The sequence below is a fragment of the Amphiura filiformis genome, chromosome 7 (genome assembly GCF_039555335.1).
Source record: "Amphiura filiformis chromosome 7, Afil_fr2py, whole genome shotgun sequence".
Lineage (NCBI taxonomy): Eukaryota > Metazoa > Echinodermata > Ophiuroidea > Amphilepidida > Amphiuridae > Amphiura > Amphiura filiformis.
The window spans coordinates 7,390,162-7,406,697 of NC_092634.1; the positions used below are offsets into that span (position 1 = coordinate 7,390,162).

General features: G+C 36.4%; 1 protein-coding gene across 1 annotated transcript in view; it reads left to right on the plus strand.

Annotated features, from left to right (window-relative positions):
• Nucleotides 1-16,536, plus strand: part of LOC140157595 (putative N-acetylated-alpha-linked acidic dipeptidase) — a 51,462-nt gene that overhangs the window by 16,003 nt on the left and 18,923 nt on the right. Inside the window, exons 10-15 of the mRNA XM_072180835.1 lie at nt 3,478-3,575; nt 3,790-3,880; nt 4,470-4,728; nt 5,269-5,350; nt 6,720-6,815; nt 7,311-7,529. Coding sequence (XP_072036936.1) covers nt 3,478-3,575; nt 3,790-3,880; nt 4,470-4,728; nt 5,269-5,350; nt 6,720-6,815; nt 7,311-7,529 — 845 coding nt within the window. The remainder of the gene's footprint in view (nt 1-3,477; nt 3,576-3,789; nt 3,881-4,469; nt 4,729-5,268; nt 5,351-6,719; nt 6,816-7,310; nt 7,530-16,536) is intronic.

Genomic DNA, 16,536 nt, shown 5'->3' on the forward strand with positions numbered 1-16,536 from the left:
TATTGCACCATAGTCAGGAAAACCCCCAGGAAGTGATGTAATGTGAAAGGTGAATGTATAATTAATCTTGGGAAATCCCAAGATTGCAGCAATGTTGTGAAAATGTGATTGAAGTAATGGTTTATTAATAGATGATGGGTTTTTTGCATGAGTACTGATATAAAAAGCTGGAGGTTTTTGTGGGGACTTTACAGAATGCCATGGGAGATTGAGATATTCCACATGTGTGTGATGGTCTTCGTGCTTCGGAAAAGAAGTACATTTTAACCAGTTTATATAGCCAATAATTGAGCTAATTTTAATACAGCAACGAAGAAGACAGCGAGCACACAAAAGTGCTCTTCCTCATCAAAGGATTAAAAGTTCTTCTGTCAAATTGCTGGAGTTTGCTGGGTTTGTGAAGGCAACGCATCTGTCAAAAAACAGTGGAGCTGTGTTAAAGAAACCTGTTCCCTGGAAAAAGAGTGGTTGGTGAAAGAAACGCCATTTTTGGAGAAAGCAGCGCAAGGAGATATATTTGTGGAGAAAGCAGCGCAAGGAGATATTGTGGAGATAGCAGCGCAAAGGAGATTGGAGGAAGCATCATCATTTTCGTATGAGGATTTTATGTGCAAGGATTTATAAATGCAAGAGTACGATGGACTTTGCTGATTTTCGCAGAACAAGTGAATAAGGATATATTACATCAGTCGTCCAGAACACTGCAAGAACTCTAGAATCACCAACAAGAAGACTGCTGGTTAAGTACCGATATAATAAAACTGATTGTGTGATTTTATTGTAATTGTTGTTATATGTACCAAGCATACTCTATTTTCAATTAAAGACTTAGATTATGTTAGCTTAATCAAACAGTGTATTTGTGTTGTGCATTCGTGTGAGTTCGGGTAAAAGGTGATTTTGGCCTTGAGTCAAGTACGACTCGTAACAGTATAGGCATTCAAAGTGCTCAACTCTGACAAAGTATTGAAGTCTGGGTATACCAACTTGTTTATTGGATTCAAGGCATCCTGCATCTGCAGGCTCTTAGCAACACTTTCTTCTTGAATCAGTCCTCTGTTAGTTCACTTCCCAGCTAACACACTACGTATTCACGACATTCGCGGACGTAACACTTAGGTTTTCATCTACGTTGTAAATACGTAAATCTGTGAACTCGTATTCGTGTTGTGACTACGTTATTTTCGACGTTGACTTTTGGACGTTAATATAACGTCATTATGACGTTGTAATGACGTTGTTTCGACGTTGATGCAATGTGTTTGACCAGACCTGGTGACAACGTTTGAATAATACGTTCAGAAAACGTTACAAAAATACGTATCAGAAACGACATGGAATAGTTTGGATGTTGACACCATGGAATGTAAATTCTTCCATTACAAGGAGATGGTTGTCCAGTCAAAATTTCTCTATCGTGTCGTCTGACGATTTGCCTTTAGGCGTGAAACTCAGAGTAAAGACTTCTTAACTTGAATTTTCATAAGCTCTCCCTTTTTGGGATTGAGCATCATTGTTGCCGGATGTTAATATAATATCATAATCAAGTTGTCTCGACGTACAAAGCACGTGGTCAAAACGTGGTTAAAAAGTCATGAACTGACCCAGATACAACGTCATCTACGACGTCGTTAGTACGCAAATTTATGACGTTGTTTCGACGTATAAAGCACGTAATTACAACGCCGTATAAATGTCACGGTCTGACCCCGATACAACGTAATCTACGGACGTCAAAATTACGTTAATTTGTGAACTCGTATTCGCGTTGTGATAACGTTATTATTGGACGTAGCTGTAACGTCGTAGTGACGTTGTTTCGACGTTCACAACTTGACGTCGAAACAACGTCAAAATGACGTTACATTAACGTCCGTGAATAACGTTGTCATTACACGAATACGAGTTCACAGATTTACGTACTTACAACGTCCATATGTTACGTTTATTCCACTTTATATAACTTTTAGACGACGTTTTAACAACGTAAAATTGTTAGCTGGGTTGTCACAATTTGGCTGACATTGATTATTTGCGAATATTGGCTACTGTCTCTTTGATACTGAAATATCACTCGACCGATCACAATTCAAGCAACCATTTCTTAAATTAGCGATAGACTTGAACTTGCATTCCTCATTGTAGGGCTGATCTACCCGCTAACCCAGCAAGACTTAAATAGCGATATTGTGGCTTCATGTTTGTTTTTGAGCTGCTATGGTGAACCTGAAATTAAACAATTGACATACATTTGTGCGTACTAAAAAACCTTGGTCCAGTACATTTGTCATAATGGTGCCTCTTGTACCATTATGAATATATTATCAGATATTGCCACAATGATTAATCAAATTTGATTATTATCGAGTAGAGATTCATAGTCTGCGACATGAAAACACCTAAAAAGACATATTTTGTTACTCAATATAAATGGGTCCCTGTCAGCAAATTCTTTAAAAAAAGGTGATCTTGGCGGTCATTTTAAATTTTTGCCATATTTTGATCTAGATATTCATATGACCATTATATTAATGGCAGATATGGAATCAGCGGCGTCAAAAACATATAGAAAGACATATTACTTGGTGCTTTTGGCCTAAAACTATACAAAAAGTGGCATAATCTTGAAAAACACCTATTTTGGCAGCCATTTTGAATTTTAAACTATCTAGATATTCATATGTCCATTATATTAATGGGGGATTTGGAATCAGCGGCCTCAAAACATATATAAAGACATTATTACTTGGTGCTTTTGGCCTAAAACTATACAGAAAGTGGCATAATCTTGAAAAAACAGCTATTTTGGCGGCCATTTTGAATTTTAGCCATCTAGATATTCATATGGCCATTATATTAATGGCAGATTTGGAATCAGCGGCCTCAAAAACATATATAAAGACATATTACTTGGTGCATTTGGCCTAAAACTATACAGAAAGTGGCAAAATCTTGAAAAAACACGCTAAAATCCGACCTAAGACTTCATCTGGTGAATTTTTTTTTGACAGATTCTTTTTCCTGATGCAATTTGGCCATAGAAAAACTGGTTCCTGTGTAAGTTTGCAGAAAAAAGTCCTTGTGTGCCCACCCCTATTAATACAAGCCGTATAAAAATGATTGGTACCTCGACAGTTTGTATCGCTAATTGATGAGTCTGATTGTTTGTAGATTATTTGTATCACAAGTTATAAACTATACATTCCCAGACATTTTTATTTCATTTTCATTTCATTTTCATGTTGCATATTGGAAGAGGCAGGCTCGGTACAGCCTGTACATTGTACAGTGTGTACAACATCATCGTAGATTGCATGTATATCATATGGCTAAAAAAGTTTGTTTTCAGTAAGTGGCCTAGCTTGAATAAATATACTGGCAAATTACAAACCCGTTAAACCGAATCACGCGTTTTCAAAATAAAGTTCCGAATAAAGTATGTATACATCTTCTTAACTTCGTGTCCTTCCGAAACAGGTAGAAGACCCATATCCAGAAGGCGACCGTAAGACTGTCTACGACACGATGAAGGAACGAAGACCAGCTGATCCACAAGACCCAGAAACTCTACCATTGTTAGTAACAAATTCCATTATTTACTTGTTACGCTGATTAAATCCGCTTAAAAAGTATTGGAATACATTTCCCTTAAATGAAATCATCTTTAATTTCCTCCCTTTTCTAATCAGAATATAATAGAATCTTAATCATAGACATTACTTTGCTCCTTTCGTGCGTTCCGTACTTTGTAAATTACAACAAATTACGAAAATACTCATTGCAATACAGAGTTGGTGGTCTTTCAGCTGGAAGTGACTACGTCGGGTTTCAGTATGGAGTTGGTGTTTCATCTATCGACGGGTCTTACCGTTTGGACTATGTGAGTAGAAAGTAGATAAGCATAAAAAGACCAACAGAAGCAACAATGGAATTAAAAAAACGCGTTGTCATCTTGTCAGTCTTACTAAACCACTGACAGCAACAACAACCAATTGGAACATGTTAGTAGAAAGTAAATACATGTAAGCACAAAATACAGTAGCAACAAGTGAATTGAAAAAAAAAACCCTTTGTCATCTGGTCAATCTTGTTAAATACACCAACCGACCACCACAAAAATAATCGTACAATTTGGACTAAGCAGAAAGGAGGTATAAGTCACAAACAAAACCAACAGTAACAACAATGATTATGGTATCGAAAAAAAAAAGAACTTTGTCATTTTGTTTGAATTGCTAAATAACACTACAACTAGGATCCACAACATACTCATCTATCAGGGGCACAGTTCTTTAAATGACCTTTAAAAATTTGGGTACTAAAACTCATACTCTGCAACTTTAAATTTGGCACTATGATTGATTAATTGATGTTATTGAACTATGCCATTGGGATGAGGCCATAATTGTGGCCACAATGATAACGTTACTTTATTTTAAAAAGTTGTTCATTCTTGCTTCCTCTTCCAGGATACATATGATGTTAAGTTCTATGCTCTATATCACACTTCTTACGAAACATTCCGTCTAATGGACACCTTCCTCGATCCAGGATTCAAAAGTCACCAAGCTATTACCAGATCGTTTGCCGAGATGCTGCGAATGATCGCTGATGTTCATCTCATTCCGTTTGACGTGAGAGAATATGCGAAGGGTGTTGACACTCAGTGGCAGGCATTGGCTGATAGTTCATGGTATCAGCAAATAGAAAATGAAGGAATATCTTTGCGTAAGTATATAGTTGAAGACCGAATAAAAAAGACTAGTAGGCCTATGCGTCTGACGTCAGGGCAAAGAAGCGACGTGATTGGTTGGTGATCTGCGCAGTACGTCATTTTTGATCTGGTTGACAGGACGTCATACGCAATCTAGTCTTTTTAATTCGGTCTTCAATTATAGGTTACTTTGGATATACCAATTTTAGATTAGCAAGTTGATTACCAATACCTATTTGTTATAAAGGGTCTGCTAATAAAATATTAAAATACAGGATATCCCAAAAGTTGATTACCAAAACCTATTTATTCCAAGGGTATTCCAAGAAAAAGCTAATATAATGTAAATTTTGTACATCTTTAGGACAGAGTGAAAATGAAATCAGATTTGGGAATAGAATACTTTGCTAATATTTATCAAAATAACGGATTATAGAGCTCAATGAATACTTGGTATGAACGTGTGCCAGCCAGAGATACATACTCTGTAAAACGATTGTCACATTACTGGTTAGAATACATGGAATAATTATATATATTTACTACCTTTACAGAATATCTCAGCTCTGCAGTAGAGAATTTCACACAAGCAGCAGCACAGTTTCATTCTAGACTGGAGAATGTAGATTTAAAGAGGTAAGACAGGTATTCTCTTGGTCGGGCTGACGCAAAGATGTTTTACTTCAGTAAAACCAGGGTCATATCCCTGGTAAAACCTAGACACGCTTATGCGTATACTGATGCATGGCCCTGAACGTAACCGTCCTGGCTGAAATCTAGAAATGACATCATTTGTTCTGGTGCTGTCACTTCCGGGTAACGCAGGAGGAAGAACATGCCTTTTGCAAACAAAATGGCCGACAAGTACTGGCCCATTTCCAGCGAAAATACAGCTTATTTAGCCAATGTAAACATATTGCAAATGAGTTGAAGGAGGTTACGTGAACATGTAGAGTATTTCTTCTCTTATTTATAGTGGACCTCTGTGGGCTGACGTCACAAAGGGGAAATAGCCTAGTAAAACTAGTGTGCGCATGTGCAGCGCATGTGCAGTTCCCCTTTCTCGAGCTGGTTGCTATGCGCGCGCTTGTGCAAAGAGGACGAAGGGGACAATGTTCCCGGATGTTCGACCGAGTGAATGAAGCTCGCGATAATCTAACTGATAGCAAATCACCGACTCTCTCACGTTCTCTTTACAATAGCATATAATATGTGACAAGAATGAGGACATTCATTTTCTTTTCCGATTAGCAAGAAGTTTAGTGGCCCTAATAGTAGATACACCTGCCATTTCCTTAATGTCTTGAAGCCATCATTTGTGACGTGGTATATCAAAATTAGACACTTTTGGGCAGGTTATCAATTTTGAGTTTTTAATATATCTTAAATATAGAGGTATTTTGCTTAACAACGCCGTTTTTCCCTATTAAGATATTGAGTTCGTAAGTTATGGTATTATAAAATTGTAAACTTCGATATCGGCCTTTATTTATTATTGACAATGTTCAGAGTAGGAATGATCTTGAAAAATGTCTGAAAAAACACAAGATGTTATATTCCGGTCTGAAACTATCAGACAATATTTTAACAATGATTAACATCACAAAATTATTTGCTACAATTTACACAAATTGAGAATAAATCATCCCCGGGTAGATTTTGTTTGCTATATCACCATTTTACGATCCTGCCAAAAGTGTCTTCTTTCGATATATCACGTCACATTTGTAGAGACCAGCTACAATGCGTTTTTCACTTATCGTTATTCAGAATGTCAAGTAATGTGATCAAAGAAAGGAAGTATGCCTAATAGAATTGCGTTGCAGATTTAGTTTAGTTATTTGCATAACTTATTTGACCTTCAATTCCTCCCCTGTATGAATGTTACACCCAATCCATGTGTGCTACTCTTCCTGATCTTCTTCCTCATGGAGACCATCAGTTACGATTAATCATGCCCCCTTTGAATGCAGATTTTAAAACTTGTTCGTTTGCCTCTTTTCAGTGCTTTGACTGTTCGTGCTGTAAATGATCAAATGATGCTTCTAGATCGATCATTTCTGATGACAGTGGCAGCTCTACCGGGTCAACCATTGGAAAGGTGAATACAAACGTACAGTAATAACCGTGTGATTAACATTAATGTAGCCTCATAAAAACTTATCAAAATAAACTTTCGTGTTAGATATAGAGCAATGTGACTTGTTTTTATTTAGAATTAACACCATTTTCTAAAGGTTTTAACTGACTTTTCGCACAATTGAATTCTCGATGTGCGACACAAATTTCATCAAAAGAAGTCCTAGGATGAAGATGTGTATGACCCATCGAAAATTCAAGGTTATTGAACTTGTTGTGCTAAAAGTCGGTTAAAGTTGTAGAAATTGTTTATTGCCAGCACGTATGAACTTACATTCGAGTATTTACACCATGTTCACGAAGAAAGTAGCTTTTATTTTTATTGCAGTTTTGCATAGAATTATATATAGTCTGTAATCATGATAGAATGTTACTCTGTTAAATGCGGTTTTTATCGTCTATTTATGTAGTTTGTATTCTTATGTCGATGATTTTGTTGTTGTTTTTCTCATTTCAGACACATTTTATTTACCGCTGCCCTAAACCCAAGTGATCCCGAGTATCCTACAGGCACCTTCCCCGGTATATATGATATCATGTATTACATACTACGATGGAATCCGTCCAACCCTGAAGAGCAGTGGAGAAATCTGGAAAGACACGTGTCTATTCTAACTTATATGGTCCAATCAGCTGCCTCTACTCTAGAGGAAAATACAGCCTGGTGTAAAACTTGGTAGACATGAGAGTGAAATCTTAAGATAACATCAAACCATTATTTTTCTGCTCACTCTACATGCTTTGATACAGGTGGAATAAACAGATACGGCAAAATCGCTCACTCGTACAGTATGCTTCGACTTTATTTATAAAATACGTTTTTATAAATACGCACGTGACCACCTCCGCACAGTGTCAACACCCTGTATTATAAATATTTTTTCCATACAGCTCAATACTCCGTTGAAATCAATATTCTATTATTGACACAGATAAAGAAAGTTTACATATGCATTGTGTTATAGGGCTTGCACCTGGAACTTAACTGAATGGGCTAAACGTGTTCCTTTATACCTATAAAGTAGAATTGTAATTCTCAAAATTAAATATATCACAATTTTACATTGGATTTCAAAATCTTTACATAAAAAATGCAGTAAAGATATCCACAGCAAGCTGCAAGGCCCCGCTAATTAGTGTACTGCTTTTCGAGTGAGTGTACTGGAAACAAAACCCTGGTTTTACCTGAAAACAAATCGATTTTCTTGTAATAGAAACATCATCTGGGGTACTAGAGCATGCACAAATCGTAATAATGTGTAGAATATAGAAACTCTGTGTGTATCTCATATGATAGTCATGGTATGCTTAGCCTGAGTCGTTCGGCCTATCTCGAACAAAATCGCGATGCGTAGCTGTTGAAAAACGAGAGGAGTCGCTGTACTATCACGGCAATTTTTGACACGAAGATATAGGGATGATGACGATGTGCTCCTCGCTGCCATAACAGCTTGTAGGCAGTAAGTCTCGAAGTGACCTTCTACATAGCGGGTGGTCTTCCTATACAAGCGGGAGAACATGCAACATGAGACTACAGTGCAGCAAAATTGTCTATTTTGTTTAACTCGGTGATTATATTGTAGACTTTTCCGTCGTTGAATATTGTCAAATAAATTACTTCTTGATAACATATTACAAATTCGGGTCCCTCCATGCGTAATACCCGGTGCGTAATAATTTTGCTTTTCAATTAAAACTTAAATTTGATCATATTTATCTAGAGTTCCTATCCTTTTCTGTATAAAGGTCAATGCACGAGGATTTGGTCACACTTGCTGGTCTTGGTATGTCGTGCCGTATTTATAAATATCGTCGAAGCCTACTGTTGTATGGTACATATGGTTGGTCTTGGTATGACGTGCCGTATTTATAAATATAGTCGAAGCCTACTGTTGTATGCTAAATATAGTCGAAGCCTACTGTTGTATGGTACGTATTGTTGGTCTTGGTATGACGTGCCGTATTTATAAATATAGTCGAAGCCTACTGTTGTATGCTAAATATAGTCGAAGCCTACTGTTGTATGGTACGTATTGTGTCCAATAGAAGAGAAAACAGGTCCGCGGTATTGAGGTAAAGAGCCTGGTGTCTTAATTTTTTCTTGAACCAAAAAGGTGCTTTGTCGATCAAGGAACCAGGATTTCAATTGATAAACATGGTTTCTTATTTAATATGTGCCATACGTCTCTGTTTATTCCAGAGAATACCGCACACCACTGGATTGTACTATGTGATCGTCACAGCGCCATCCCTTATATGGCGTTATACGTGTGTTTCTACCGTATAGTAGACCTAAAAGGCATTTTCATTGTTTTCGTATTACAAGCGTTAATTGCGCTGTATACGTGGTATATAGAACTGCTTTACTTGCATCCAAAGCATATTAGGTACATGTAACAGAAATAAAACCAAAACCAAAGTTATGTTTTTTATTCTAAGCACGTAGGGGTGTCTACTTTTAAGCGACACAGATGTAAAGTAAATCCCGGGAGTAAATCTAGCAAGACCTAAAATAACAGCAATTTTCAATTCCAAGACAATTCCGGCCCCTCCATAGCAGGCGCCCCCAAAAGACAAGTTTGCGTCTTACGCCAGGGCAAAGGCGCGGCTATAGACTTTTTAATTCGGTCTTGAATTATAGCAACCTCCCATAGCAAAAAGAAAAGTTTCCCGGTGACCACCCGATGACCATTCGGTGGTTATCAGAAACCTTTCGGGTACCTTTTCCAGAGTTATCCGAAAGTGCCCGCTAGCGGATACCTTGCGGATACCTAATTAAGTTATCCAAAAGTTTTCGGGTAGACATCCGGAAGTCTCCCAAAAACTCAAATATTTCAAATGAGTTACCCAGAAGGTTCCCAGAAACTTATATTCTTTGCAGGAGTTACCGGTGGTTATCCGCTTTTAATTTGACCTTGAAAATAGCATTAAGCATCTTAAGAATGCGTGGGTGGGTATATGGTCAAATTAAGGTCACTGTATGAATTCAAAATGGAGTATATAGCTAGCTGTTGGCAGTTGGAATATATTTGTGCAGAATATTCAAGTTATTTGTGGTTCAAAATGTATGGATTTACATGTAGGACATTACAAGATGTTTAATAATTAATCTGGAACATGCTGTAGGAATTATAAAGCATTGAATGCTTGATTTCATATGACAATGCAGGTAGGAAAATTTGTATGAAATGATTTGTATTGATGCAGTTTTTATACACAATGTACCTATAATATATGACACATTTGAATGTTTAGTTTATATCTTTTCTAGTAAATCATACATGATTTTGACAGTAAATTAATGTCAATTAAATTACTAATCATCAGCTAATGTGTCAATTAACTTATAAGCTTTATGTTAAGCTATGTTGTAAATAAATTATAATATTTGATATAGAAATTATAGGCTAGCTGTGTCAGTGATGCATATGTGATCACACTTAGGTACTGTATACATGTTTATGCTGATATCAATTTGGTTGTACATTAATTGAAATTTAAATCAGAAGAATATTTTTGTACAATTATAACTATACAATAACTACAATTACACTGTACACTTTCAAGTTTCTTATAGCAAGATAGCACAAGCTCAACTGCCATGACTGCAGAGTTGTATTTCTCCAAAAACTATACAATTCAAATAATAAGCTAAATTGCCTCATAAATTTGTGCATACTCATGAATTTGTATTTCTGCATTCCCCAAAAGGTCAACAGGAAGTCTCCGAAGAGGTCACCAGGTATATCGTCACCAAAAGTTATCCGCTAGGTTCCCGAAAAGTTATCGGGTAGTTATCCGCTAGTTCCCCAAAAAAGTCATCGGGTGGTTACCCGCTAGTTTCCCAAAACAGTCATCGGGTAGTCATCCGGTACCTAATACCTGAAAGGTATCCACTATTGTTTCCCAAAAATTTATCGGGTAGTCACCCGCTACCTATCTAATTTGCATGTGAAATTTGCCGGTGTCTACCCGGTGACTATCGGGAAGTTATCCGAAAAAGGGTTCATTTTTTGATATGGGCTTTGTTGTTGACTTGTGTGACTTGCTTGTAGCACATGTAAGCATGATTGATAAAATGTTTTCATATTATATGCTTTGACACTCAACTATTAGAATAGTCCCTTGCCCTGAAGTTTTTATCTGAGACCATAGAGTGTGTTTAGGGTGTTTACACTTAGTAAACATATGTCACATTATCGATGTCTTATCGATATCAAATTGAATATATGAATACAAAAGCCACCTAAGTCCATACTTTGGCCAAATTGAGTTAAGCATGACAAAATTGTTGCTATACATAGGCCTGTCATATGCATGAAATAACAACTCAAATTCATTCTCTGTGTCTATTGGGCATGTGAAAAATAGCATGTATGAAAGAATCACCCAATTCCATGATTTGAGTCTTGTAACACATTGATTGAAATCCAGTATGTATAAAAGTCCACTTGTAACACATTCATGGCTAGAGAATGACTTTTGAACAAAAAATGGGTTTAATAAAGGAAAGTGTGTGGTTTATATTACATGGCAGAATGCTTATCAACATTATACATACCTGTGTGCTTTATTTTGTATTATCTTACTAGTGGTAATCTCATTCTAACATTGTTGTCTTTGTATATGATTCAAAAACCACCTTAGTCCAAAATTTAAAATGAACCCCACGAAGTCCCTGAAATGCTAATCGTCATACCTAATACAGGTTAATCCACTCATTTGCACGTAAAACTTACCATATTGACCAGGTAAATCTAACTGAAGGAATTAAAATGATACACGGGTTTTTCTCTCAAAATAACTTCGCATGGACTTAGGTGGCTTTTGTATTCATGTATTCAATTGTATTTCTATGAGTCTATAATATCTACTACCTTGTCGACATACAGCTAAATTTGCTATCTTAATACACATACTAGTTTGCTTTGTATGTCCATGGCATATACTTATTTAGTATATTTATTATTAAGGGTAGACGAGGTATTGTTGGTCGAAGCAACCTAAAAATCGATTTCCATTATCTAGATCAATTATATTATTGAAAATTAACACCTTGATGTTTTGCAAAAGTTCATTCTACAAATCGCATACTTTGCAAACTTGCTTAATTTATTGTTGTTAATGAGTTATGTACGTTTTACAAAAGTGTTGTTGTTTCAGCCCTCTTTACAACGTAACTCAAGAACCACAGCACGTATAAAAGTATATCTGTGATATTTTAATTCTTCTACACGCTCGCTATGAATTGAGCAATGCAATTTTTGCCAAAGCTCACTACCATTCGTAAGTTGCTGTGAACTACCAAATCACAACAGTTTAAAATAATTAATAACCTTAAGTTGAATGCTCTGAGTGATCGTTAGTCCTCAGCAGTCGTCTAATATTTGTGATTAAAAACATAAGTGAAAAGCCCCAACAGTGTATAAGTTGAATCAAACCTTTACTTACTTTTAATGTTGTTCTGGTTTTATAAGTGGGTATTCATGTTTGGACTTTGAATATCAAGCATGGCTTTGTTTTATATTGTTGATTGTTTATTAAAGGAACACGCCGGGTATCACAACATTTTGGCTTATATGTTAGAAAAATAATTATGAAGCACGAATCGCGTGGTTCTATTTAAAACAAACTCATATTGACCATAAAAACTAATAAAAACACCCGTCTCTCAACACGCGATATTTAAAATTCACGGGCACCGAAATTGTCTGTGGCAATGACGTCTTAGTAATACAATGAAGGCTGACGACAATTGAGCACAAGTAGCCATGACCTCATTGCTACAGACATTTCCGGCGCGGGGATTTCGAATATCACGTGTTAAGAGCCGGCTGTTTATTCCAGACGATTTTTAACCAGAAAGTTAAGAAAGACCCTTGATTCTAACCGTTTGCAGCCCCGAAAGACCCCCTTTTACCGGTTAGCCGTCAGCTCCCAAATACCCACAATCTACAAATTCCAATGGAGCATACCCACCCGGGGGGGGGGGGGCAATTTATCTCATCAAGCGAAACATTGTGGGAATTGGGATTGCTTTATTAGCCAGAATCCATCCTTGCAAACAGATTTTTGGTACTAGCACTCAGAAGTTAATAGGACTCTACTCCATACCAGTAATACGTTACGAAAGTTGAATAGGCTACAGCTATGTTGAGAAAAGTTAACTGGGCTATAGCTACATTAGGATAGTTAACTAGGCTACAGCTATAATAGGAAAGGTGATTAGACTACAACTATTAAAGTTCACTATGCTACAGCTTTGTACTCTCCAAATAAGTAATCATGGCATCACACTGCTTATTGTATTTGGCTCACGGGTCGGAAATATGAATTCTATTGCTATATTTCTATTTAATTATTACTACTAGGACAGTTACCCAGCAAACACAAAAACGTTTTTAAAACGTTTTAAATAAGTTATATTTTGGGTTTTGGTTTAGGTAAAAACGTTTTAATAACATTAAAATGTCGGGTTATATAAAGGTCATGAAATCGTTTTAAACACACTACAACAATATTTTTAAAATGTTTTCGAAATGTCATTGTAAACTATTTTTGCAAATATTTTTGGCCAAATATTTTGTCAACACTTAAATAACATTATGTTAAAATATTTACACCCAGCAAACACATAAATGTTCTTATAATGTTTTTTACAGAACGTTTTAATAACATTTAAATGTCGGGTTATATAATGGTCGTGAAAACATTTTGGCGGCCATTTTGGATTCCATCTTGAATTGGAGAGATTCAAATGAAACAAATTGTGTGCATATTTCTTTTAGTTATAGAAATTAATTCCATTGAAAATGTTTCATTATTATATCAATTACATGTTGCTGTAGTGTATTCCAATGGAAATATGCTATTCTGGAGGCCATTTTGGACGCCATTTTGAATTTAAAAGATCCGAATGAAACAAAATGGGCACATATTTTTTTCTGTTGATTAGAAACATCAATTGCATCGATATTTTTTCATCATTAGATCATTTGCATGTTGCTATAGTGTGTTTTAATGAAAACCCCTATTTGGCGGCCATTTTGGAAGCCACCTTTAATTGCACTTGATCTGATTTTCTTACCCAAACTTTTTTGAAGGTCTTTGCATATATAACATGAAAATGCAAGGTAAATTTCTAAAAGAGTCATGTACACAAACTCCTCCCTAGAGCCTGTAGTAAATGCGCTTATTGGAAATATAGATTTAAAAAGTCGGATCTTCTGGCAATACCGGTTTTTGCAGAACACGACTCTTCTGCAGTCTTTAAGTGTTGCTTCCGGAAGCAGTTGTGTGTCAAATATTGTACGCAAATGGTAAATATTTCAATTAAGTTGGTCGTATAAAAAGTTATATGAGTAAATATGTTGAAAATGCATTATTTCGAAAAATGCATATTTTTGAAAATTGGCAAACTTTCTGGCAACACTGGCTTTACAGGACAAATAGCCCCAGAGTTTTTTTCACCAGATTTGGAAGGGGCAATGTCTGCACAAGTACCACCAAAGAGAAAATAATAGTTTTAGACTTCAAAAAATGTCATTTTTTCAAAAGTGCTAAATTGTCAATGTTGCCCATCCCTAAAATTGCACATGGGGAAATGTTATTGAAATATTTTTTGCACCTGGGAAAAGTGCAAAGATGGCACTTTATGGTGGTAAAGTTGATTTTTTAATGTGACCTCAACTTTTAAGTCAAGAACAATTCAGAAAAGTGTATATTTTCTCATATTTTACCCCAAAATAAGCAAAAATCGCTAAAATCATAAAATCTGCCGTTGCTATGGCAACAAGCTCCAGAGGAAATTTTCATGTGACTTTTTGTAACCTACTACCAAAGCCCTTTCGCCTCATGCAATAAAAATGTTTTGACCGTTAGCAGGCACATGTGGTTTTTATACAGAATTGCAATTAAGCGTTTTCTGTAAAAGGTTTTGTGTTTGCTGAGTACCTAAGAATGAGACATGTATGCCGCCCTCCCTACTGATTCTTAGGTACTTTGTTTTTGAAGAAGTCTACTCCTGACGAAAGCTTGATAGTTCTAAACTTGTCCGACGGCGAACCTGCTATAGACGAATCCAACGAGCCAAGTCATGGTCAGGATTTGGTCGGCCATCTTTGGTTTCCCGCTAGCACCAACCTGGGGTTTTGAGCATTTGATTGTGCAAATAAAGCCGCCTAACACCTGGAGAAGATGCAAAGACGAGGAGGGTTAATAGAATAATATATACAATAGAGGTAATCCTGTCGCATCTATTCATACATAGTCCTTTTGTTCATCCATTTGTACATCTATGAATAGATGCGACGGGATTACCTGCGGAATTATCTCTATTGTATTATTCTATTAACCCTCCTCGACCTTCTCTAGGTGTAAGGCGGCTTTTATTTGCACAATTGTTGGAACTGTATTGTGTTGCAAACTTAAATCATTCTTTTGTCTACCTGTGTTTTCGCGGAAGGTGTAAAACGGGTGATGGAATGCAGTTTAAAATTTCCGCCAAGGCCGAATCATTTCACATTTTGGATGCATTGCAGCCGACGGGGACCCAACTAAAGGCTGCTAGTCAGGTGTAGGAATGCGTGTATTTGGATTCGTCTATAACGGACTAATTGTTATGAAATCCCGTCGTAAAAGCTTATTGTGATATTGTGAGCGTTAAAAATGTCAAAATAATCCTATTCAAAGGAAAATTCTTGAATTTAGAAAATTCGTGCCGCCCACCACCTGCTTAGATGCCACATGTGTATATTCAGGACGCCCTCTGTAAAATGATACATTTTAACATTGTAAAATGATACAGTGGCTATGGCAGACAACATAAAATCCGACTATAATCAAAGACAAAATTAAAAAAATACTAGTTTGCGTCTAACGACAGGGTAAAGGCGTGGCGTGATTGGTTGCTGACCTGCGCATTACACCTTGGTCTGGGGCGGACATTTTAAAAATGAATTTAGAAGAGCAGCAACGACATCACTTGCATTACATTCCAGATGTTAATAAATCTACATCATATGCAAAATGTGAGGAAATTCGCACGAGTCCGTTTTATTTTAGGGCCATTTGTCTATAACTGGTCTTTACATGCAGCCCTATGGAGAGAGTGCCCGTTGAGGGCGCTATAACCCCCATTTTAGGAACAAAAATGCGATTTAAAAAAACACGGACTCGTGCGAATTTTCTAAAATTCTCAGAATATGTAGTATGAACATGTAGAAATATAATCAAGTAGTTACCCTACCTGCTCTCCTCCGAAAAAATAAAAAGTCCTATACCTCAATGACAATGAAACCTAGGTGATTACGGCATTATCGGTCTGATTGACAGAACGTCATACGCACTTTTTAATTCGGACTCGAATTTGAGCAATCATTGTTGTTTAAATTGTTTGACTTGCCTGTAAGCATGATTGATTGATAACATATTTTGATATTATACGCTTTGACACTCAACTTCTAGAATACCGTAGTCCTTTGCCCTGCAGTTTTCATCTGAGAGCCTTGAGGTTGTTAAATCACATATGAAATGGTAAACCAGTCTATAAAAAAGAGATATTTAAATTAGTAATGCATTCAAATTAAATACTTGAAATAGGGGTTTGTTTCTGCAAAAAGAGAGTTGCATTTCTCTGACATATGTGATCAAGCAAAATCAGTCGGAACTCGGAAATATCTTAT